This window comes from Drosophila virilis, chromosome 5 (genome assembly GCF_030788295.1).
Source record: "Drosophila virilis strain 15010-1051.87 chromosome 5, Dvir_AGI_RSII-ME, whole genome shotgun sequence".
Taxonomy (NCBI): Eukaryota; Metazoa; Arthropoda; class Insecta; order Diptera; family Drosophilidae; genus Drosophila; species Drosophila virilis.
Genome location: NC_091547.1, coordinates 12,123,034 through 12,145,529, shown reverse-complemented (window position 1 = coordinate 12,145,529; position 22,496 = coordinate 12,123,034). Strand labels below are relative to the sequence as shown.

Here is a 22,496-nt window from a genome sequence, read left to right as displayed (position 1 = left end):
GCTCTAATTAAATTTTATCGCCTTTCATTAAAAAATTTCATAAGCTACTCTCGTTGTGGCTTTGCTCACCTTGACAATAATCGGCTGAAATGGGTCCTCCACGGGCACAATGAACACCTCGTCCCACACAGGATTGAGGTCGCGGTGAATGGTGCGCGACTTGTGCAGTAGTCGGCCGCCCACCTTGAATTTGACATAAGGATCACTCAGTCCTGGCGCAGAGGAAAACACAAAGAAACATAAGTGACAGGGCATGTCGGTTGCATGTCGGTGCGGGGGCGAGGGAGGGCATGGTCGTGGGCGTGGGCGTGTGTATTCGAGTCCTTAACGGGCTTACCATTCTTGTCCATGGCCACCAGGTCGCAGCCGGATTTGAGATGGACGCGCAGCTGAAAGAAGACGAATTGTCGTAATTGTGTCTCCCGCTTGCGACGCAGCTCGTCGACCTAGAGTTGGGCGTTAGTGATGGGCAGTGGCATTGCAATTGTTATCGTTTATCGATATTGTTATCGACAGTTGCCGTTGCGTGCGTCAAGTTTTTGCAGAAAGAAGCGTAAAACATAGTTTCGAAAATAGTTTCGTTTTTAGTGTAGCACAAAAAGGCATCCAATTGAAACAGGCAAATTAAATATTTAAAACCAAAAATAAGTAGAAGAAGCCTTGCACCGGAACTCACCTGCAGAGCATCCAGCTGCTGCTGCTGAGCTGTTGCACCACTGGCGCCGGCGGTCGGGGCGAGGCTGTTGCCATGCTCGGGCTGCTCGTCGATGCGACCCTCCATGGAGCCGCCGAAGCGTTGGATAACCTGCGCCATTTTCGCAGTGGCACGAAAATCTCGCGCCAGCGGTGAACCAATTGTGGTGGCCCGATGTCGTGGACTTTGCGTTACGGAGCTGCTCTCGGAGCTGTAGTCGGCGGCATAGTCGGTGCTCTCCTCCAGAAAATCGCTGGGCGATTTGCGGCCAATGCGGTCTTTGCTCTTGGCGCGACTCCAGCGATGCCTCAGATTGTTAAAGAAGCCGTGCGTCTTCTGCAGTACGCCTGCGCCGCTGGACACGCCCACAACACTGCTGCTGCCGCTTACGAGCTGCTGTGAGGCGGCGCTTTTGGCCCGTTTCGGAGACAGATGCGGTGACTCGTTGCTGTGGCAATCGTGACCATTCAGCTCCGATGCGGACTTGCTCAGATGCTTGCCCAGGCGCTGCTGCAACTGCGGCGAGCCTTGCGGCGAGATGCCAACTCCACTCGGCGGCGAGGCGCTGGCAGCGCTGGCATCAACGCTGCCGGCGGCGGGCAAGCGGCTGCTGCAAGGGCGCTGTTCCTCACGCTCCAAGTAGTGTATGCGAGCTGGTGGAAGAGGTGAAGGAGAGAGAGTAAAGGGGTGTTAAGCTAGTGCGTAGCAACTCGATAATCGATTTAACAAAAAAATTACACGCGTTGCGATCCAGCGCACAAATCATATATGACTAAATACCACGAAGATGCCGCATGACATCATTTGGATGCTACTTGCGAGAGAGAAAGAGAGCGGACGTATGAGAGAGAGAGAAAGAGAAGGTGGCATGAATTCTCTTACGCTGCTGAGTGACCGCAGCTGGCTTATATCACAGCTGCCGAGCCATGTGAATGGGATAACAGAAATCACCGCCGAAATATTGAAATACCCTGGGACTAAAAGAAAAGCGGGTAAAATGGCTAAGCTACAACTAGTAGCTAGATCCCACAAGCTCAATGTATATGCTTATTTTGTTTTAGAGCCTTGGTTTTGTGTCAAGAGTCAGCAACATTCGGGTTAGTTAAATAGCTGACAATGTAAGCCCTTAAGTATCAAAAGGAAATCGCTGTACAATTGCGAGTTACAGTTCTAGAGTCACAGGTTTGGTGTTACAGTTGTGAGATTACCTTTGATCTATACATCGCTAAAATCACTCTTTATTTATAAAGTCGCAGTTTTAGAAGTATATTAAGTCACTTTTTAAGAGTCACAAGGATACAGTCTTAGAGTCAAAACTTCAATGTGACATTTGCAGAATTACCTTTGTGATCAAAGACAAATCGCTGAAATCTTTCATTAGTTTTAGAGTCACAGTTAAGCTATTTAAAACGCTTAACAGCTGTGGAGCTACGCTATTAGATTCACAGTTTTAGAGTTAATCTTTCAAGATACAGTTTTAAAGTTTAAGAGTTACACTTTGTAGATAACTGTTCATATATTTTTCGGATCCTGCACAAAAGCATTTGGAATAGTCACAGATTTAGAGCAACCAAATTAGTTTTGCTGGATTACGGGTGATCATTTTTGAAAATATATATAAAATCGCAGCCATACCCACTGCCGCCTTTATAAAAGGGCTAAGCTGAGCTCATTTCACTTCGGAAATAGAGTATTCATTGGTCGATAACTTCCAGCCACAAATATATTTGCTCTACCTGCAACTGGAACAATTTTGTTTAACTTGTGGCACAGCGCAAATGTTGCCTGCTTCTGCTGCTTCTTGTGCAACGTTGATTGCATGGCCATCAGGCGGCTGCATTAATAATTAACATATTCACTTGCCGATTGCAAAGGGGCGGCAAACAAAGGGGCTACACCCCCGACACAATATTCATTAAATGCAGCACAAACAAATTGTAGTCCAAAATAAAAGAATGATAAATAAATTTTGCATAACTTGAATAGGAAACACAGAGTTCGGCGAGGCGCCGCGCGTTGCGGCATGAACTGCACAGCAGCAATGCTCCTAAAAGACTGCCACAGTGGATGTTTTCTGTGGGGCACAAGCAGTGTTTGTTATTGTTAGCGCCATCTATAGGTCACATACACACACTTGCAAAATGTCAAGTGGCGCGCTCTGTGTATGTGTCTGTGTCTGTGTGTGTGTGTGTGTGTGTGTGTGTGTGTGTGTGTGTGTGTGTGTGTGTGTGTGTGTGTATTGTTTGGCACTGAATAGAAGCGCGAGACGCGACTGTAACTGTGTGTGTGTGTGTGTGTGTGTGTGTGTGTGTGTGTGGGCGTGCGTTTGTAGTGTTTTTTGTGGCGATAGCTTTTGCATTATTAATGCCTTATGCTGTGCTGCCGCTGTCGCTGCTGCTGCTGCATCACGAATTGGAAAGGGCGCCCATAAAATGCAAATGGAGGCGCACACAAAGTAACTGCATAATTGCCTGTGTAAGTGTGTGTGCGTGCGTAGCGAGGTTTACGCACTGATAAAAGCTTAAGGCAAAATGTTGCCTTCAACCCCCCCTTGACGAAGCGAACATCATGCGACACAGACTGTCAGCGTGCGGCAATAAAGTTTGTGAATGAAATTATTTTAAAAATCAGACGCAGCATTTTACAAATAACGCACACATATATGTGTCTGTGTGCGTGCACATGTGATTCAAAGGACATACAAAGGGCAAAGGGATACGAGCGAGATTTTACATAACCACAAGCAACCCAACAAGTACAATATTTAATCATATTCAAGCTTCGTGTCCTGACAACAACAGCACAACATTTAACTTTTTTCTTACTGCCCTCACATTTTAATTAATTTAATGCAAGGGCGGGCAGCCAAGGTGTGTGTGTGTGCGAGTGTGTGTGAGCTCTCGTAAGTACATACTTATAGTAATTATTTTTTTACTCTAGCTGCGCCCGCGCTCCTAAAACGCTCCCAGGACGAGCGTCCTGGCATTGGGGAATTCATTTTAGCTGGTGTTGAGCATTTATGCAGTATAAATATTCTATTAGACAATAATTGGACACATGTTACACAACTTTCTCGTTGGTGTGTGTGCAGAAGTTAGACATTTGTCCGAATATATACGACGCTGGTGTAAATAGTTTCCAGAATTTAAAGACTAAGACTAACGACATATTTGGGATTTTGCTCTTCCTTGCGACTGAAATTAAACTAGTGCTGAATAGTCAGATGATCTATCCATCTTAGACTTCAATGGCTCCTCGATGTGCCAAATATCCTGGTATATTTCCTATAATAGATATAATGCTGGTGAACCTATAAAAGTTAATTTGGTTTATTTACTCAATGTCTGCAAAATGCGCACGAATATGGTTGAAAAGCATGTCCATAAGTGCTTAATTCAAAATGTTGACCCAAATCGACAAAATGGCAAGGGGCTACATCACGTTTTTTTTCAAAATCGAGGTCGGTGCGAAAATCGAAACTTGTTCGATGATTTTTTTTAATATCTCGGGTAATAACTCCGCGCGGAGATATGACGTTCCAAAACGACATAACTCCGCGCGGAGATATGACGTTCCAAAACGACATGATTCCGCGCGGTGATATGACGTTCTTAAACGACATAACTCCGCGCGGAGATATGACGTTGCAAAACGACATAGCTCCGCGCGGAGATATGACGTTCCAAAACGACATAACTCCCCGCGGAGATATGACGTTCCAAAACGACATAACTCCCCGCGGAGATATGACGTTCCAAAACGACATAACTCCCCGCGGAGATATGACGTTCCAAATCGACATAACTCCCCGCGGAGATATAACGTTCCAAAACGACTTAAATCCCCGCGGAAATATGACGTTCCAAAACGACATAGCTCCCCGCGGAGATATGACGTTCCAAAACGATATAACTCCCCGCGGAGATATGACGTTCCAAAACGACATAACTCCCCGCGGAGATATGACGTTCCAAAACGACATAACTCCCCGCGGAGATATGACGTTCCAAAACGACATAACTCCCCGCGCATATATGACCTTCCAAATAATAATCACGATTTTTTTCAAAATCGAGGTCGGTGCGAAAATCGAAACTTTTTCGATGATTTTTTTTAATATCTCGGGTAAATAATGTCTGATTTTAAAATGTTATACCTTTTTGAATGCGTACGGATCCCTTCCATCAATTGGCTTTTAAACAAATAAATCATCGATGGGTTGGAAAATGTTGTTGACATAAAACCGATTCGTTTGTAAAATTAACCTTTTTGATGATTTTTTTGGAATATTTCCGTCAAATAATGTCAGATTTTGCAATTTCATACCATTTTTGACTCGTAAGGATCAGTTCTATCGATTGGCATCAAAAAAAGGAAATCCAAAATTTTGACCCAAATCGACAAAATGGCAAGGGGTTGCATCACGTTTTTTTTCAAAATCGAGGTCGGTGCGAAAATCAAAACTTGTTCGATGATTTTTTTTTAATTTCTCGGGTAATAACTCCGCGCGGAGATATGACGTTCCAAAACGACATAACTCCGCGCGGAGATATGATGTTCCAAAACGACATAACTCCGCGCGGAGATATGATGTTCCAAAACGACATAACTCCGCGCGGAGATATGACGTTCCGAAACGACATAGCTCCGCGCGGAGATATGACGTTCTAAAACGACATAGCTCCGCGCGCAGATATGACCTTCCAAATCATCAAGATTTTTTTCAAAATCGAGGTCGGTGCGAAAATCGAAACTTTTTCGATGATTTTTTTTTAATATCTGGGGTAAATAATGTCTGATTTGAAAATGTTATACCTTTTTGAATGCGTACAGATCCCTACCATCAATTGGCATTTAAACAAATTATACATCGATGGGTTCAAAAATGATAAAGTCAATGATGATGATTTTTTGGAATATTTCCGTCAAATAATGTGAGATTTTGCAATTTCACACCATTTTTGACTAGTAAGGATCAGTTCTATCGATTGGCATCAAAAAAAGGAACTCCAAAATTTATATATAGTTATAGACTTGAAATTTTAGATGTAGGTTCTCCTCGTGCCAGCGCAGATAGATTTTTTCCGATAATCGATAGTTTACACCATTTCTAAGAAATCGATAAAATCGATATCGATATCCTGTTTTTTGGTCAATTTTGGTAAATAATAAGAGCTAGAGTCTCCAAACTTGACATATAGCTTCTAAAATTGAATATATATATGCATTTGATGTTGGAAAAAGAGGGTTCAGGGTATCCCCTAGTCGGGAGCTCCCGACTAGAACCTCTTACTTGTTTCAATAGCTGCTGCTTCAAGTCTGTTGTACATTCGATCCAAGAGTCATGTAATGCAGGTTTCCATCCTCTGATATACTTTCCTCCCATTTACTAGTTCTTTTCGCCTGGTACTTCAGTCAAATATTTGTCAAAATCTCGACAGCCAACCGCCGCCAACGGTCGTCTCGTGCATTAATGCAATACAATTTCACAGCAGTTGATTTCCTCTCTACCAACTTGCTATTTCTGTTTGCATAGTATCTGAGACCACCATGCATACAAATCTCAGCAGTGTGCGCTTGGCAATAAAATCTAGCTGCATACCACGCCCCGCGATGTACGTAAACTAATGCAAACTAAGACCATTAAAGTTTTCAATATTAATTGCAAACAAAGCTAGAGTTATAAGCATAGGAGACGGTTTTTTTATTTCTCTTACTAACTTTACTTTGTTTTATTATTGAACATTTTTATTTTGTATAGCATATTATAAAAGTAATTCCTTTTCTGTATATTTATTTGGAACATTTATTTATAGAAGAATGTCCGTAAAAATACTGCGAAAAAATACATTGTGCGAATATAGAAAATTGCTTATAGCTTGGCAATTGCAATGACTATCGAGGTGCCCTTTGGCTAACACAAAGTCCTTATCTTCACCTTGACCTTTACCTTTACCTTTACCTCCAAATGGCTGACAAAAAAGACTTTTTCGTGTAGACAAAAATTTGCTTATCACGCGGCTTTATCCTTGCGTATCTTCAGTCCACTCCTTTGTCAAATATTTTGCAAGGAGCAGGACTTATCGGCTTTGCCCGCCCCCAAAAGTATGCAGCATGATTTTGCAATTGCAGATTTTCAAGAGCGCACAGAAGTATGCTATGATTTACGGTACATATTCTTTGTAGTGTGAGTAATAAAAGCGTATATTTTGATTATTCTCGCAGTTTTGACTGATTTTAATTGTAAAAACTATCAACATTACATTTCGTACACTCAACAGATACATACAAATAAAGTTAAAACAAAAAAAGAATGAAGACAAATAAAGCACTTAGCAAGCGCTTGTATTATTTTTCTGCACTTCATGATCAAATTGCCGTAGGGTATATTAGTACGATTCCAGTTAATCTTTAGCCAGTTGTGCTAATGTTTTATTTATGTTTCCTGTTTAAGGGTTTTTTGGTCCAATTTCCAGGGATTGCTTCTAAATGCTCGAAAAGTGCTTAGAATAAGAAAGCGATAGAAAACATTTCATTCGAATAATTGTATCGATAATTTTAATTTATAAGAGGCCTAACTTCAAGCCTTGATCGGTTGCTGGTCATAAATTTCAAAGTCTAATCGCCCAAATACCCACCGCGAATCAATACTATCCGTTACGCCATAGCTAGCTACAGGGTAGCTCATAGTCAAGCACACTTGACTGTAGCGTGCTTGTTAAATCCGCAGCTTTTGACTGCAATTGGCCAGCTTGAAACATTCGACGACAAAGTTGTCGGCCATGATTCAGCTCTGTTGGCCATTAAAACTTTTGCCTGGACAAGCGAAAGCCAGCGATTAACACACATACGCAATGTGGCCTGTACAAAAGGCAAATGGGGCAACTGGCAGCTGGCGTCGCACATTTCCATGACTGTCAGAAAAGTAATGTCAATACGCAGCAGCATTTTAGTCAATTTAATGACTTCCTTTTATAAGGCTTTGTATTTGATTTGAGCAGCAAATAAAAGATGTGACTAAAAGACTCGATAATACCCTTTAAGACCAGACCTAGTACAAAATCCATTAGATATCAAATTGAAATATGAAGTTGGTCATAAATACGTAGGCCTTAGAGTATAGTATATATAGTTAGAGTATAGTCTTATAGACTCAGATATCGATGAGATATAGTTATCAGAATTTATATCTTTAACATATTAGTTGCCAACCCAATCAAGCAACACTAAGGCACACATTTCATGCGAATAGGGTATAAATGAAATGCCTATTACCATTTTTATTGCTACGGAAATGCGTTTGTGCCATGTTGCTGTACGCCAGGTCATTTTATAGGTAATGCAAAGGATATAATCATCATTTGGGGCATATTACGAGCAGGCCATATCGAAATCGAAAAATTGTCAAGCCAATCAAGTAATGCAACCGCTGAGAGAGAGAAAGTGAGTGGGCCGGTGGAGGGGAATATCAATTATGAATATGATTGGAGACATGTGCAATATGCCTTTTATAATATTTGTAGTTGTTTGTTTTTTCAGTGTGGGTTTAGCCAATAAATCAAGCTCGAGGCCAATAATCAATTATTTAGCAGCTGATACTCGAGGCGATTGTGAGTGTGTATGTGTGTGTGTGTGTGTGTATCTGTGTGTGCGGCATGTGTTGTACATGAGCCAAAAAGTATTTTGCCGTTTATTAATATTTGTGTGTGTTGCCCGTTGCTGCTGCTGCTGCTGCTCACCTGTTGAGGCAAATGTTGCTGACTTTGTCAACATGTTGTAGTTGATTTTGTTGTTCTTGTTGCTGTTGCATGTACGGACAGGTGAGGGGCAAGTTTTGTATACAATGCCCTTTGTAATCAGTTTGTCGCTTAGCCTCTGGCTGTTTATATGCCCTTTTGTTGTTTTATATGCTTTGATTTATTTTTGGCGTGTGCTCTCTTGTTGTTGTTAATGTTTGTTAGTGTTGTTGCCCAGCAGCAGATGACGTCACCAGCTGCCGCCGGTTGGCTGTGATTGTTGTTGCCCCAAACTGCGAACGGGAACTGGCGTCATGTGGCTGTCTAGCAACGCGCAACGCCCGTCGCGATGGCAGTTAACTTTGCTTTCGTTCTTGTTGCTTATGATTCTAGTTACACCCTGTAGTGTAGTGTAGTGTGAGGGGGGTATCATGAAATGGTAAGCATGTAAAATATGGCTTTGAATAAATTTGAGCCTATTTTGTGGCTGTTCTTTTTAATGCTTCTGTGTTTTGTTAAATCCTATGCTACATCAGCAGTCGAAATGGGTAAATTGAAAACAAAAGTTGTTTACATTTAAATTATATTTAGCTGGTTTTCACTTTCAGTTTGACACAGTTTTTGCAGCCACTGTAAACAAACATATTATGCAACTTTTTAGTTAATTCTTAGCTTGAAACCACTTATCATATTTTTTTTTTTCTTTAACTTTTTTGAACCCATCGATGTTTAATTTGTTTGAATGCCAATTGATGGTAGGGATCCGTACGCATTTAAAAAGGTATAACATTTTAAAATCAGACATTATTTACCGGAGATATTAAAAAAAATCATCGAACAAGTTTCGATTTTCGCACTTACCTCGATTTTGAAAAAAATCGTGATGATTTGGAAGGTCATATCTCCGCGGGGAGTTATGTCGTTTTGGAACGTCATATCTCCGCGGGGAGTTATGTCGTTTTGGAACGTCATATCTCCGCGCGGAGTTATGTCGTTTTGGAACGTCATATCTCCGCGGGGAGTTATGTCGTTTTGGAACGTCATATCTCCGCGGGGAGTTATGTCGTTTTGGAACGTCATATCTCCGCGGGGAGTTATGTCGTTTTGGAACGTCATATCTCCGCGGGGAGTTATGTCGTTTCGGAACGTCATATCTACGCGGGGAGTTATGTCGTTTTGGAACGTCATATCTCCGCGGGGAGTTATGTCGTTTTGGAACGTCATATCTCCGCGGGGAGTTATGTCGTTTTGGAACGTCATATCTCCGCGGGGAGTTATGTCGTTTTGGAACGTCATATCTCCGCGGGGAGTTATGTCGTTTTGGAACGTCATATCTCCGCGGGGAGTTATGTCGTTTTGAAACGTCATATCTCCGCGGGGAGTTATGTCGTTTTGGAACGTCATATCTCCGCGGGGAGTTATGTCGTTTTGGAACGTCATATCTCCGCGCGGAGCTATTACCCGAGATATTAAACAAAAATCATCAAATAAGTTTCGATTTTCGCACCGATTTTAATTTTGAAAAAAAAAACGTGATGTAACCCCTTGGCATTTTGTCGATTTGGGTCAAAATTTTAGATTTCCTTTTTTTTGATGCCAATCGATAGTTATGGCGCGGAGTTATGTCGTTTTGGAACATAATATCTCCGTGCGAAAACAGGGTGTGTAACTATCTATCTATCTATCTATCACCTAAATAACACCTGATTTAATTGATCTTTCATTTTGTCTACAGCTTTATGTGTATCTCATGTATACAATCAACTGAAACAGCCTGAACTAAATCATGCCCTAGCAATTTAAGGCTCTATTGTTATGGTTGCTCCAGTTGCTTGCTGTTGTTGTGGTTGTTGGTGTTTTAATTCGCATGCTTGGTCAACACGCAAACCCATTGCGAGGCGCTTATCAAACGTAACATTTATAGCTACGAATTTCACGTTTCCATTTCCACAGAAATTTGAGGGTTTTTGCGGTTTGTTTTCAGTGGTTTCGAATAAAAAGCGATTGGTGCAGCGCTTTTTAATGAGATTCCTTTGTGAATCGTTAACAAATCATAAAAAAATTCTAATAAGATATTCGGCAGCGATAAAAATTTAGCTGTGCGTTTTAACGCTAACGACAGAACTTTTATTTGAAAAGCATTTTCTAAACAAATCATTGAGCTTTTCCATGCAGCTGCTTGCCACATGGGGCTGGCTGTCTGCTATTCATATTTATGATATAATATAGAAGAAATTAACACATTGTGTGTTCCGTGCATTTGCCAACTTTTCTCTAAAACAATGAGAAAAGTTACCAGAATGTTGCCTGAATAAAAGTGAATGTCGCTGCTTTCCACTCTTCAAGTCGAGTGCTGCGTAAATGAGATTTTCTTCTGCTCCGTCGATTTTTGAATAATTCATGGAACATTTTGTTGATGTTTAGGCTATGGAGGGTTGCAGCTGTTGCCAATGGAAAAACTCGACACGAGACATTTTATTGGGTTCCCATTTATAGTACACACAACTAACTTAACTATGCAAAAACTGCTTTAAGTTTTGAGGAATGCAACACAATTTTAAGGCAAGCGGCAAGAAGCAAGAGATCACACTTTTATATACACAGCAGTTGCAGCACTCTGCAGGTGGGCGTGGCATACAAAAGAAAATGTAGCGTGCAAAGGGTAATTAATGGGAAACTGCGTTACCAGCATGAATGCGGCTGGTGGGGATAGAACAGGGCGTATACGTAATGTAGATTTCTGTGCATTCTGTTCAGCTCGAAGGGGCAATTACTCAGGCGGCATTAGAGCTGTAGAGATCCAGAAAAACGGGTTTCATAAAAAGCAATCAGTGCAATAAATCAAATGAAACGCTGTTGCATTTGTTGGAAGCTTAAATCAAACCAGATTTAATAAAGATGAGAAGTTTTTGTGGGCGAAAAACAATCAATTTATGAAATAAAAAGTTTTATTACGCTTGAATTGCTCTAGTTAAGGTTGCTTTAGAAATTGATTTGAAGATGAAAGGTATATTAGTTCATTAATCAGCAAGCTAAAGCTTTCAAGCTAGCTTTGAAAGCACATTAAAGCCGCAATGTTGTAACAGCAATAAGCAAAAGCTTTTAACAGCCTTGAAATATAATGGAAAATAATGATAGTTCTGAACAGCTCTAGAAGCACAAAGAACACAAAACAATAAATTATAGCATATGAAAGCTGTTAAAAGCTTTCTACAAACATCATTGTGATGTGAAAACCCGAATTTATTTGAACTTAACATTATTTCCAAACTAATTTTTGTAACACTCACATTAAGTATTAACTACAAAGCAGCATAAATAATACAGCCAGACCCTTAAGCAAACATTTAACACACGCACATATCAAAGTGAGTTACATTTTTATGATAAGCCCATGATATTCGTCTACGAGTCAATTACAAATTCTCCAAGTGTAGCTGTGTGCGTCCCAATCACTTGTCAATGTTTGTCATTTATGACAAGGCGAGCCACATTATGCCTAAGCCCCGACATAAAAGCCTGTCATATGAATACAAAATTATAATCGCTGCATTGTTCATCAGCTGCAAGCGTTAATTAACTTGGTCAGCACCGAAATCGCCGTTAGCGCCACACAAGGCTGGGCATTTCGGCCTTAATTAGGTGCGAGTGGACAGGATAATGGCTGCACTAGAGTGCACGAATAGGGATATAAAGCTTAACGAGCCGAGTGCAGCCCAATTGATGGAATTGTGTGCTAGCTAGAGTCCAAACTCTGATGGTGAGTGTAGCTGTCTTAGTAGGGCCTTGGCTACAGTTTTAATTAACTCTTTGGTCTTTGAGGTCAGATGTCACGACAAGTAATTAAAAGTTTTGGACAAAAAACAGCCGACAAAGTGCCTCAGCGGCAAGTCAAGTTGCAATTGCAGAGAAAAGCAGAGCGCGGGGCACAACAAAAGGTCGCATTTCGAGGCACTGCATCAATTTGTGGCAGCTGTCAGGCGGCAAATTGAGCAACAATAATGAGATTTTCCTTTTTGCCCATTTTCAATCGAATTTTACATTTTCATGTAACCAATTTGTGAATGTGGCTATAATTTCAATCACGTGGCAGCAGCAGACGCCGCCTTCTTCCTGGGGGCTAGCCGTGTGGCATGCTGCGCAGCGTGCACGCAGCGGGGCAGCAACAATGGCGCAGACAGATGACATCTCGAGGCCACAGGCGGCGGCGACGACGCAGCTGCTTGCCCCGCCCCTCTTCGGATCACCATACACCAAGATGCTGACAAGTCAAATGGCCGCATAATTGGGAGGCGGGGCTGGGAGGAGGACCAAGAAGCAAAAAATATTGTCGCCAAACTAATGCCGCAATTTATCTGCGCGCTGCGGCACATGCGACAAATGAACGCAAATGCCGCTAAGCAATAATTATAAAAAAATTTCAAGCCAAATGACACGCGACATCTATAAGAACTATGCGGTATGGGGTGGGGTAGAGTGGGGGAGGGTTGGAGAAGAGGAATATGCAAATACTTGTATATTAGCCACAAGTGATGTTCATGTGCGAAAAGCAAACGGAATGCAAGTTGTGGCGTGTGCCGATTCTCTTCTTCTCTGTGTGTGTGCGTGTGAGTGTGCGTGCGTGTGTGTGTGCAGCGGAAGCGCTGCTGCATGCAAAGGTGCCATAACCCCATGAAGAATAACATCCGTGTGACCGTGCGTGGAATCGCCAGTAGTCGACGCTGGCGCCAAAACAACAGCGAGGGCAGCACTAAAACTTCTTTTTATATGCCACTGACAACAAATGCAACAGAATGTATTGAGATTCTAATAAGTTCTGGAGAATATTGAGGAGCTAGGAATATTGAGAGCTAGGAAGATTGTGAGCTGGTTGCTAATAAAAAATTGCAAAATTAAATGATGAGGCACAAACGCACTTGCGACGCAAGAAATGAGCAGAAAAAGAGCCAACAGCCAGTTTATAGTTCACTTAATTTACATAAATTATAGTAATAAAAAATTACAGGCATCGAAAAAAAATTTCGAAAAAGCAGACGAAATAGAGGTGAATAGAGCCAGTTTTCCTAAAGATCAGTTCACCCAAAGCAACACTCTTGTTCGAATGAACTAGTTCAAAATCAATCTGCATCAATTGTTTGTTCTTACTTTCTTAATCTCACTTTAACTTTTGCTTAAACTATATGTCTCTCTCTTTCTCTCCCTGCCTCTCTCCCTCTCTCTCTATCTTCTCTTAATCATTGAAATGCAACCATAAACTAAATAAACTTTTGCATTAATCACAGAAAACCCATTTATTCTCTTTGCCCCACACTTGCCTAGTTTGCTTAGCTCTGTCTGATGCTCTTACATTTTGCCATTTTCTCCCCATCTTATTGTTGCCCTTTCTATCTCCGTTTGTCTCGCTCTCTCTCCTCTCTCTCTCTCTTCCAGCCTGTGCCTATTTGGCAACTCTTTGAGCAGCCCTCGTTCCACAAATTTATGCGCAAACTAATTTTGCCGGAGCCGCATATAAAAATAGCCCACATTAATGGCAGTGGCTGCATGCTAAGCAGCCCCACTCGAGTGGGGCTCAAAGTTTAGAGCTGAGCCAAAGCCCAAAGCGGCCAAATGCAGAAGCGAGTCAAGTGTTCCCGGCTGGGGCCTAAAGGATAACGGATTACAGCGAGCCCCCACTAAAATCTGCTTAAAAATATACACATGTAGGTGTGTGTATATACAGACAACAGCTGTTGCCGGGGGCAGAGGGCAAGCTATTAACCCGTTACTTTTGTCAGGCTCCGCTGTGTCAACATCTTTTTATAGAGCGGGTCGCAGGTCGTTTATCAAATTTTGGCAAAGCGGAAAACATTTTTTTATAGACCTGTGTGTGTGTGTGTGTGTGTGTGTGTTTGAGTGTGTGTTTTGCTCATTACTTACGCATGTTTAGTGGCCCTGCGTGTGCGTAGTGTGTGAGTGTGTGTGTGTGTGCTCACAGGCACGCGACCCAGCACCAATACAAATAAACTACAAAATTTGGAGGCCTATGCGGTGGGATATGCCCCGCGAACCGCTCAGTTGGCTGCGCGTTGATTCGTTGGTTGCTGGTTACATCGACACATTGCGGAGGCGCCACCTCCCGATGCTGCTGCTGCTGCTGCTTCAACTTCTTTAAAGTTAACACTGACAGAAGATGTTGGCTTTGATTATTATGCTTCACACACACACACACACACAAAATATGCCACTAATTGCACTGCGTATTTAACTGCTGCCCCGTTATCCTGCAGCTCTGCAACACACGCGAGATGAATGGCGCTTTCGCCGAGTCGCTTTTACACTGCGTACGTCGCCTGTACAGCAAAGCGCGCGCTCTTCGCTCCGCTATGTTCCGTTTCGCCGCGTCGCTGCGTCCGTCAGCGTGGAGAGTTTTTGCGCAACTGAATTTTCGTTGAGAGCTTTTTGTCGCTTGTACTAGACGAAAGCTCTTCAATGTGTTTGCACTGAGCGCCGAGACAATTGAGTGTGGCGCCGAATGCCCAGTTGAGTGGTTTTGGTCGGCTATGGGCGGCTCCTGTAAACGGGATAATAATTGGTGGCACAACAGGATGAGGCAAAGCTCCTACACTTGACTGGCTTGATAAATAGCTGTGCTTTGTGTTCTGTAATGCAGGTGAATTATTGAATCTGACAGTTGAATAAATATTCCAATTTCATGTCGTCTTTTCCCGTTGTTTCCATTCCATTTTTGTGTAGCTTTGCATGCATTTATTTGCACTAACCCAGGAATTCCTAACCTGTGCTTAAATGAATGTGCGATTTCAAGCATCCACTCGAGCTGTGTGCGCCAACACTTTCCCACTCAGCACAAGGGCTCTGCTTTGCCTACGCTCTAGTTAAAGCAAGCCGAGTGTAAAAGCACGCTAGTCGCCCTTTTTTTTTGAAACTATTTGCGCAAGTTCGTGGTTAATTAGTGGTTGTTTAAACTAAGCGCAACTTGATATAGCTGCAATTGGACTCTCTTCGTTTCCAATGCTGAGTGCAGCTTAATTAGCGCTCTCTTTGTCGCGCTGTGCGCTCTTCTGATAACGGCAATCAGTGCTGCCGATCGCTGGTCTCCCGGTTGGCAGCCGCTCGGCTTGCGCTGCCTTGTTCAGTCACTCGGGAGTTGTGCAGCCGTTCGTTGGTCTATTTGCCAGTTTGGTTCCGTGCCTTTAAGTGCTAACTTTTAAATCTTATATATAGTTTTTTTAAAATAATCAAATAGAATACCATAAATATACCGGCTGGTACGCAAGCTTCGACTAGGGCACAAGAAAAGGCAACAAACTGCAAGACTAAAGCTTTCAGAGCTGCAGATCGGCAAAGTACAAGAAGTAAAAAAAAGAAATACCGGTAAGTCATGCTTTAATCGGCTGTGCGCTTTGTTGGGCTGCTTCTCGTGCGCCATTTAATCTACAGCGACCGTTATCTCAATGTGTAGGCGGCCGAGGCGGGCGGCGGGCGGCGGGCACGGTCTCTGGGCGAGTTCAAGCTCTCTGCAGGGTTCAACGTCGCAGTTAGTTTTTGCGCCTTTCGCACTTTTTACTTTCGTTGTGCACAGCCTGCAGCATGGCTTTCCATTCCCATGCAGCTGTCTTTTTCTCGCTTGGCCATCTCTTCATTCCATTTACACTGTACCACAAATTATGTTCCATGTGAGCTGTGCGTGTGTGTGTGCAGTCGTTGCTTTTGCATACAGTTTTCGATACACTTTGATCCCGCCAATAAATTTTTGATAATTTTATTATTTTTGTTATTTAATTTTTCGTTTTTCATTCATTTTTTTTTCGTGTATTTATTTATTTTTTTTATTTTGCGATGCAATAAGCGCTATAAATATCAAATTATATGCCATGCATATGTAAATATTTATAACAAATATTCGTCGAAATGTGTTCAAATTATTCAGGCTCAAAATGCACGCCGATTTTTATTGAGTGTGACGGGTATTCATTTCGAAGATTTGGAATTGCTGGGAATTGGATGAAGACATAGTATGCATATATTAAAGATGGAAAGATCACCTATTATTCACACTATTCAAAGATAAGCTGCGCTATGAGTGGGCTATGCCTAATATATACCCTTGCGATAAGTACTATACTTTAGCAGTTCGATTTGTTACGCATTCTAAAAAGTACTTATTTATTCACGATGTGATCGGTGCCCCATATCATATAGTATTCTAAGCGAAAGAGCTATATGGGAAGTTTTGGATCAGATCAATATTTTGCAACTTATATATACATATCAACCGCAGGCAAGGGCATTTGGTAATCGTGGACTTCAATTTGACTTTTCCCTCTCGTTCCGCTTATCACCAAGTTAAGAAATCGAAAACTATTCAGAGTATTCCCTGCTTTGGGGCAAAGTACAACTTTTATATGCACACACATATATACATATTACCTAATTTGTTTTGATTTTTGTTGTTAGTCACGATGCCGGAAAGCAACAATTTCTATAGCTATTGCTAGATCCCATTAGTTTGGCCAGACAGCCGCCAAAGGCAACAAAAACAGCAACAAATTCAAAATTTAAGTGTATAAAAAGTGCGATGCGATGATGCCAGCTGATAATACGAATATATGAGAATAGGTGGCAATGAGACGCGGCGATGTCAGACGGTGTCAGTCATACATATACTTATAATAATACCTATACTTATGCCTATATAGTAAGTACTTTTACTTATAGAGGTAGTACAGGTCGTTTTTGGGGTTGTCAGCGCCTAATCACGCCGCGAATGCTGTCAGAGCTCGCATTAGTACCTTTACGATTAGCGACAAAGTTGGTGATAATCAAAATATAGGCACAAGACCAACAAAAAAATAAAATAAATAAATAAAATGAATACAACAGGAAAGTACAGTTATCTTTGTGATGTCAAACATGAAATACCCTTTCTCTAATATATTTACCAGACGTACGATATCTTGTTTTCAATGTCCAATGGTTTGTTCCCCTGGCAAACTAAATTGTTGAGTTTGGTCAAGATACTTATTTTGAAAATCCCATAAGCTATCAATACAAAATCTCAGATTTCTATCGATCTAATCTGAATCAAACGATTCTGATATATCCCTTGAGAAAGATGAGATATCTTTACAACGTCTTATGATAGTTTCAAAAACGAAAGATTAGTCGGCTGATCAAGAATATATATGCATGTGTCATGGACATGCACACATTCCTTGACAGACTCCCCGGCGAGCGCATATAAATATTATGAATATATATATATATATACATTTATATGTATAAAATATGCCATTAATCAAGCGCAGTTAATTATCATAGCTGAGGAGCATGCAGAGCGGCAGCATGGCACAGAAGACAGAGATGCAGGCCAAAGATCAGCATACGCAGCACGATCTGATCGGCGATGATGAAGTCAGCGAACTGCAGCGCCCGCCCAGCTTCTATCAGAAGGTGCGTGAGCAGGCGGAACGCTTTGCGAGCACCCGACTGGGCCAGTTTGTTATCGAGAGGGCCGATCGTGCTCTGAAGCTGATCGAGGATACGACCAAGTGGAGTCTGCCGCAGGGTAAGAATTGTAAAAGCGTTAGCTACGAGTAGCAGCCTTCATCCAGAGCCTGACTCTCTCCTCCTACACAGACAAGAACTCGAGCGCTGTCGTGCTGGAGCGTCCCCTGCCCTGGGCATCTTTTCTGCTGCTGATCGTACTGCTGCGCCTGGCGCGCATCTGGGTCTCGCTGGGCGCCCTGATGATAGGCAATGGTCCGGTCTCCCCGACGGATATGATATACTTTATACAGACGCGTCGACGCAAGCTGCGCGCCATACGCGTGCACGGCCTGAGGGTAATGCGTCATCGCCAGCAGGAGACCTCCAGCCGGACGAGCTGCTCCTACACGCAGCAGTTGAGCCAGTGGCTCTCCCGTGCCATCTGTCGACCGGGTGTGCAGCGAGCCAATAGCGGGCGAGTGCTAAACTTGCGTGACATGGAAAAGCCACAACAGGTGGGTGCAGTGCAACCAACTGCAGCAAGTAGCTAATCCAAGTTCCATGCAATAGGGCAACCAGCTGAATAACAGCGTGTCCAAGCGTCCGCGCGACGACGACTCGAATCCCGATCAGAATCTAACCATTGATGAGATGCTGGCCAAGTACGCCAATGAGAACTCCGAGGATGACTCTGACTTTGTGCCCAACCCCGAGGATGGGACGTCGGCCACCAGCAGCAGCAGCAGCAGTAGCGACAGCGACAGTGCATCCCACAGCAGCGAGCAGATCAGCAGCAATGAGGAGCAGGCCAATGCAGAGCAGGTGAGCTAGCCTTAACCAAGGACAGGGCTGACTAACTTATCAATAATCCGTATAGCACAAGGAGAACACGAAGCCCAACAAGACAAACCAGAATCATGTGGAAAAGCCGAAGGATCAGCAGGCAAAGCCGGCCACAATCAATGGCACCACCGAAAAGGAGCAGACGGAAGTTGGTAATGGACATTGAATCCTCTATCTAACTGTTGTTTATTAGACACACAAATACACACACAAACACACGCACACACACAAACACACACAGATCCCCTCTGCATATATAGACACACCTAAGTCTAAGCCCTAGTTTAATGGAAAGTATCGATTAACGATTTAAGCGATAAGATTTTGAAGTTTTTGGTGGATGAAACGATAAACGATAAACTGAAATACAGAATAATAATTGTGCCCAGAAACCAGTCCTTTATTTGCTTTGTCCAACCGAAAGAGAAAATTAATACCAAATTTCCTTAAGAGTTTTGTTTTTAGTTAATTTGTGAGCTTTTGGCCAAAACCCTGCCCTGACATACCCAATCTTTTCTTTTTCTCTTCCCGCTCTAACTCTAATCCAACAGCTGCAATCGCCGCGAAGCAGGAGCAATGGAAATCCTCGCCGGGTCATTTGAGCGCCGCCATGATGAACACGCATCTGTACAACAATACGGCGGCCGCAGGTAATTCCTAGAATATTGCATGCCAATTAATCCCAACTGGATTGTGCCCAATCTAGGATTTCAATTAACATTTTAACTTTAGTATTTTGCCTTTGTTTCTGTTACTCTGTGCATGTGTTCAAACACAATAGCCAACATTGAACCCGCTAGCACTCCCACTCCAAGCAACTCCCCAACTGACAATGAACATGATCCCGAACATGAAGATCCTGCACCCGATTCTGTTAATGCCTCCGACTCCGATACGGACAGCAGCAGCACGAGCACTGTCTGCCACCAGCAGCAGCAGCCACAGCCAGAACACACTGATACCTCAACCCTGATAGCTGATACATCCAATCCTAAACCCGAACACCCCAACGTTGAGATCCCAACACCTGCTAGCCCCGATCATCCCACTGTTGAGACTCTTACGCCTGCTACCTCCTCTGAAGATATTTTCTATAGCCCCATTGGTTTGTCCACCTGCTTCCATTCACTTTACCCAGACTCTTATATTCACGAGTGTAACGAGTGTATTCGCTATTCCACAGGCTCGCCCAACAATTTCAATAGCTGCTTCGCCAACCAGCCACTGCTGCGAAATGCCATTGTAAATGCGGCTCCTTGTAAGTAGTCCATAATGCATTACTGTGCTGCATAATAAGCAACTCCTATTTCACACAGCTCACTCCACGCCCAACTCTGAACTAGAAGAAATTCATTCAGCTGGCTCTGAGCTGGAGGAGGCCACCAGGCAGTGCATCTCCCTTGCCCATTCCGTTGAGCAGCAGGACACGCCCCCAGTTGCCAAGCCCTTCAAGCAACAACAGCAGCAGCAGCAGCAGCAGCAGCAGCAGCAACAACAACAGCGACAATTCAATCATTCGCATCAGCGTTTCCGCGGACGCAACCGACGCTAACCCTATACCCTAATCCTTCCTATAAACATTCATTACATTCCCATATTGTTAGCTGTACTTCAAGTAAATCTCTGAACTTACCACGTTTTTCAAATCTCTAATCAGGAATTGGCTCAAACTTGAAGCGTATATCCCCGTGTGGTGAGAGTATAATGGTGCTCTCATATTGCAGCGGCGTCTGGCCCAGCCAGCTGACCTGGTAGCGGCGCAACAGACGCACCAGCAGCGTCTCTATCTCCAGCTCAGCAATGCGCTTGCCTATGCACGTGCGCGGTCCAAAGCCAAAGGGTAGGTATACGAAGGGATTGCGGCTGCGCGCCTCCGGACACGATTGTGTGTCCCCATCGGTGTCTGGTTTCAGCCAGCGCTCCGGAATAAACTGTGCGCTCTGGGCAAAGTACTCATCGCTATTGGAGAGCTCCAGGACGCCCATGAGCACGCCCGTGCCGCGTGGCACGCGATAGCCGGAGAGCACCAGATCCTTGGTGGTTATGCGAAAATTGCCCGGCGTTATGGAGGTAATCCTGAGGCCCTCCTTAATGCAGGCGCGCAAATAAGGCATATTTTTGGTATTCTCAGCGGTTAGAACGTCCTCGGATCTGGGCAAAATGCGCTGCAGCTCGCGACGCAGCTGCGTTTGCTTGACGGGATTGCGGGCAAGATGATACAGAATGGTCACAAAGGCTGAGGAGGTCTGCAAATAGGATATCCATGAAATATATCAAACGCATTTCCAACTGGATTCGAAGTATTTCCTACCGTATCCAAGCCAGCCATCAACATATCCATGGCCATAACCACAGCGACCTGTTTGTTGAGAGCCAACAGCTGCTCCAGGACGCACTTGTTGCCCGTGTGCTGCTCCTCTTGCTTGAAGCGCTCGATGGCCGTCTCTATGTAGTTGGTCGTAATCTCTGTGATGTGATCGTAGGTCTCTAGGAATTTCTTGAAGCCAGGCGTCTTGTAATACGGCCAAATAGACGGTTGCACATCGTACTTGAAGCTATAGTTGAAAAAGTCCGACATATGCTGAGCTAGGCGTGCGGCATTCGGATCCGGCCGATCGGTCAGCAAGCCCATGCGTGTATTGAGCGCCACATAGCTAATGGACTCGAAGGCCCACATCTTGATCTGCTCGTGAAAGTCCGCATTGAGTGTGTGCGTTGAAGGGTCACGTAGGGTTTCCAGCCTAGTCGCAAAGAGAAATATTGTAGTTAGTGTCCCAGGTAAGTTGGAGTAAGTATACGTACTTGTCTATAAACTCTTTGGATATCTGATCGATTTGTGGCAGATTCTGCCTGACGTTCTGTACCTTCATCAACACCGGATTCACCTTGTTGCGTATGTCCGACCATGATTTGCCTTGTCTGTGTGATAAGGAATATTTTCAAATATACATAGCGAGGAAGGACTAAAGCTTATTTAGCCCTTACTCTGAAACCAAGCCGCCAATGCCGCCAAACACATCCGGCCGATGCACCTTGCGATAGTAGGTGAAACTCTCCAGGCCAATGCGTATGGGCCAAATGCCCTCATTTCTGTAGGTCGACTCAAAGTCCTTTGGGTTGTAGGTGAAGATGACATCCTTTTTGCCCAACATGCCCGGAAAGCGATATATATCGCCATACCACTCACGCATGCGACGATTCATTTGTATCAGATTCGTGTTGTATAGCTTGCCTGTGGTAGACAAAAGTCATAAGTCTTTAGCTTTATCCAATTTGAACCAATGAAACCTACCGCCTGGCAGGAAGTAGGATAACACACGACATGTGCCCGGTCCAGGCACTGCTGCATAGGGTTTTGCCTGCAGCCACTCCTCATCGGTGCGCGTTGGCGTTGTGTCCAACAATTCCAAGTGGGTCTGTGCTCAAGTAAATTGACCAGCGGGTCGGATTGTTTATAAACAAAGCTGGCTCACGCTCTCTTATTCGCCCGCTCTCACGCTCTCACGCTCTCTTGCGTTGAGCTGAGCACACTCACCTGCTGCTTCAGTGCCGTGCCCACAGATAACGGCCGCCCAGCGCACAGCTGATACCTTTGGCCGAGCTGTTTTTGGTACTTCATAGACTTCCACATTTTAATTGCACTTGACGAACTAGTTATTTCTATATTATATTTTTTTTATAGTATTATCAAATGCGTCATGCCAAAAAATAGACGACACACAGCAAACCGTACGCAA

The 22,496-nt window shown here is 43.4% G+C and overlaps 3 protein-coding genes across 10 annotated transcripts in view; 1 reads left to right on the top strand and 2 right to left on the bottom strand.

Moving 5' to 3' along the window:
- Positions 1-8,482, bottom strand: part of Mctp (multiple C2 domain and transmembrane region protein) — a 17,525-nt gene extending 9,043 nt beyond the window's left edge. The window contains exons 1-4 of one of the 2 annotated variants that reach the window (XM_070210150.1): positions 8,434-8,482; positions 677-1,347; positions 338-446; positions 70-212 (exon numbers count right to left, since the gene is read on the bottom strand). In XM_070210150.1, coding sequence (XP_070066251.1) covers positions 70-212; positions 338-446; positions 677-1,347; positions 8,434-8,467 — 957 coding nt within the window. In that variant the 5' untranslated portion in view covers positions 8,468-8,482. The remainder of the gene's footprint in view (positions 1-69; positions 213-337; positions 447-676; positions 1,348-8,433) is intronic. The other variant, XM_070210151.1, reaches the window with a different exon arrangement.
- Cyp12b2 (Cytochrome P450 12b2) lies at positions 7,023-22,496 on the bottom strand. 3 transcript variants are annotated; one of them, XM_015173765.3, is made up of 7 exons: positions 22,295-22,495; positions 22,052-22,175; positions 21,745-21,991; positions 21,562-21,678; positions 21,071-21,500; positions 20,393-21,005; positions 7,023-7,197 (listed from the first exon to the last, which is right to left on the bottom strand). In XM_015173765.3, the coding sequence occupies exons 1-6, from the start codon at positions 22,388-22,390 to the stop codon at positions 20,409-20,411; spliced, it is 1,611 nt and encodes a 536-aa protein (XP_015029251.1). In that variant the 5' UTR covers positions 22,391-22,495; the 3' UTR covers positions 7,023-7,197; positions 20,393-20,408. The 3 variants fall into 3 exon arrangements, with proteins under 3 accessions (XP_015029251.1, XP_002050281.1, XP_032291548.1); XM_002050245.4 differs by lacking the exon at positions 7,023-7,197 and adding an exon at positions 15,598-16,420; XM_032435657.2 differs by lacking the exon at positions 7,023-7,197 and adding an exon at positions 19,009-19,461 and having other exon boundaries at positions 22,295-22,496.
- Jabba (jabba) lies at positions 15,659-20,392 on the top strand. Of its 5 annotated transcripts, none has more exons than XM_015174483.3 (9): positions 15,659-15,801; positions 17,749-17,995; positions 18,067-18,431; positions 18,487-18,738; positions 18,794-18,911; positions 19,311-19,409; positions 19,541-19,864; positions 19,943-20,017; positions 20,076-20,392. In XM_015174483.3, the coding sequence occupies exons 2-9, from the start codon at positions 17,758-17,760 to the stop codon at positions 20,309-20,311; spliced, it is 1,707 nt and encodes a 568-aa protein (XP_015029969.1). In that variant the 5' UTR covers positions 15,659-15,801; positions 17,749-17,757; the 3' UTR covers positions 20,312-20,392. The 5 variants fall into 5 exon arrangements, with proteins under 5 accessions (XP_015029969.1, XP_015029968.1, XP_015029967.1 ...); XM_015174482.3 differs by having other exon boundaries at positions 15,660-15,801; positions 17,736-17,995; XM_015174481.3 differs by lacking the exon at positions 19,541-19,864 and having other exon boundaries at positions 15,660-15,801; positions 17,736-17,995.